The 1,851-nt window shown below is 62.3% G+C and overlaps 1 protein-coding gene across 2 annotated transcripts in view; it reads left to right on the top strand.

Annotated features, from left to right (window-relative positions):
• Positions 1–349: 349 nt before the first annotated feature.
• The window catches only part of LOC119284506 (UDP-glucuronate:xylan alpha-glucuronosyltransferase 2-like), a 6,949-nt gene continuing 5,447 nt past the window's right edge, over positions 350–1,851 (top strand). The window contains exons 1-2 of one of the 2 annotated variants that reach the window (XM_037563623.1): positions 350–783; positions 931–1,549. In XM_037563623.1, coding sequence (XP_037419520.1) covers positions 562–783; positions 931–1,549 — 841 coding nt within the window. In that variant the 5' untranslated portion in view covers positions 350–561. Of the gene's footprint in view, positions 789–930; positions 1,550–1,851 lie in introns of both variants that reach the window. The other variant, XM_037563624.1, reaches the window with a different exon arrangement.

The following is a 1,851-nucleotide window of genomic DNA, read 5'->3' as shown; positions in this document are numbered from 1 at the left end:
TTAAGTTGGTAATGATGGTGTGTCTGCCATCTTACAATATTTTCGCAAAGTTGATTGAACTTGAAAAAAAAATCAGAGTCCGCTGTTCGAAAATGTTACTCCTACTTCTCAAAAAAAAAGGGAATTCGACTCCTACACAAGTCATGATTACTCGCTGCCTGAGGCCCTGAGGTGTGGGCTCGTTCGCTGAGAAGTGGCGATCGCGCGCGCGCGAACCAAACCAAACTCGATCGCGGAATGGAGCTCGACGCGTGGCTCCTAAATTCGTTGGGCCCGTCCTTTCATGCGTCCCTCTCCTACCTAGCTCACCGTCCCCAACCACCGCCGATTGGCCGCCACAGTGCACTGCGGCCCCGCAATCTTCCCGCTCACTCACACCTCCGACTCCCCCAGAGAAGAGCGCCGTCCTGCCTATATATCCCGCGCATGCACCGGCGTCTCGGCTTAGGCTGCAGCTCCATCGACCGACCGACGTCCGCGCCGCCGCCCGCAGAGACGCACCGACACGGTACGGCATACCTGAGAGCGCCGTAGCGCGCGCCTCCGCCAGGCCGGGTCACCATGAAGACCGGCGCCGGTGATGCGGTCAAGTCGCCGGTGGCCGGGCTGCGGGCCGGGGCCATCGTCAAGCTCAACGCCGCCTTCCTCGCCTTCTTCTTCCTCGTCTACATGGCCCTCCTGCTCCACCCCAAGTACTCCCACATCCTCGACCGCGGCGCCTCCTCCCTCGTCCGCTGCACCTTCCGCGACGCCTGCCCGTCCACGTCCCAGCTCTCACGGAAGGTAAGGTACGTGAGCGTGAGTCCCGGCCGCTGCCACCGGTGGGGTTCTTGCCTTGCCGCCCGACATTAACTCCGGCCGGCCTCGCCTCGCCACCGACACCGAGCATACGTTCTCGATTAATTAACGCGCTCAAATGCATTCCTGCAGCCGGGAGGAAGATCGGCGGCGTCGGCGAACAAGGTGGTGGCGACGGAGCGGATCGTGAACGCGGGGCGCGCGCCGACCATGTTCAACGAGCTGCGCGGCCGGCTGCGGATGGGCCTGGTGAACATCGGCCGGGACGAGCTGCTGGCGCTGGGCGTGGAGGGCGACGCGGTGGGCGTGGACTTCGACCGGGTGTCGGACGTGTTCCGGTGGTCGGACCTGTTCCCGGAGTGGATCGACGAGGAGGAGGAGGACGGGGTCCCCTCCTGCCCGGAGATCCCCATGCCGGACTTCTCCCGGTACGACGACGTGGACGTGGTGGTGGCGGCGCTACCGTGCAACCGGACGGCCCGGGGGTGGAACCGCGACGTGTTCAGGCTGCAGGTGCACCTGGTGGCGGCGCAGATGGCGGCGCGGAAGGGCCGGCGCGACGGTGCCGGCCGGGTGCGCGTGGTGCTGCGGAGCGAGTGCGAGCCGATGATGGACCTGTTCCGGTGCGACGAGGCCGCGGGGCGGGAGGGGGACTGGTGGATGTACACCGTCGACGCGCCGCGCATGGAGGAGAAGCTCCGGCTGCCCGTCGGCTCCTGCAACCTCGCGCTGCCGCTCTGGGGGCCAACAGGTACGTTTACGTACCTACGTAATTCTTGGATTGGATGGCGTACTACGTATAGCAGTATACGTACGTACGTGCGTGCGTGCGTGCGCATATATAATAATTTGCTCCGTCGTGTCGGTCTTGTTGCAGTTGCACCGACGCACGCGTGCAAATATATGCATGTAATGTAAATCAAGCGTGCAGTTGCATCCTCTACGTAGGTGTAGCATCTCTCGTAAGATAGACCGATAATCCTACATCCACTTAAAGCTACGAAGACCTTTTACGTAACCTTCCTTTAAACTTCTCTGCCCCCCCTGATTTTC

This window comes from Triticum dicoccoides, chromosome 4A (assembly GCF_002162155.2).
Source record: "Triticum dicoccoides isolate Atlit2015 ecotype Zavitan chromosome 4A, WEW_v2.0, whole genome shotgun sequence".
Taxonomy (NCBI): Eukaryota; Viridiplantae; Streptophyta; class Magnoliopsida; order Poales; family Poaceae; genus Triticum; species Triticum dicoccoides.
The sequence above is the reverse complement of the archived record's forward strand: the minus strand, read 5'-3'. Positions and strand labels throughout refer to the sequence as shown.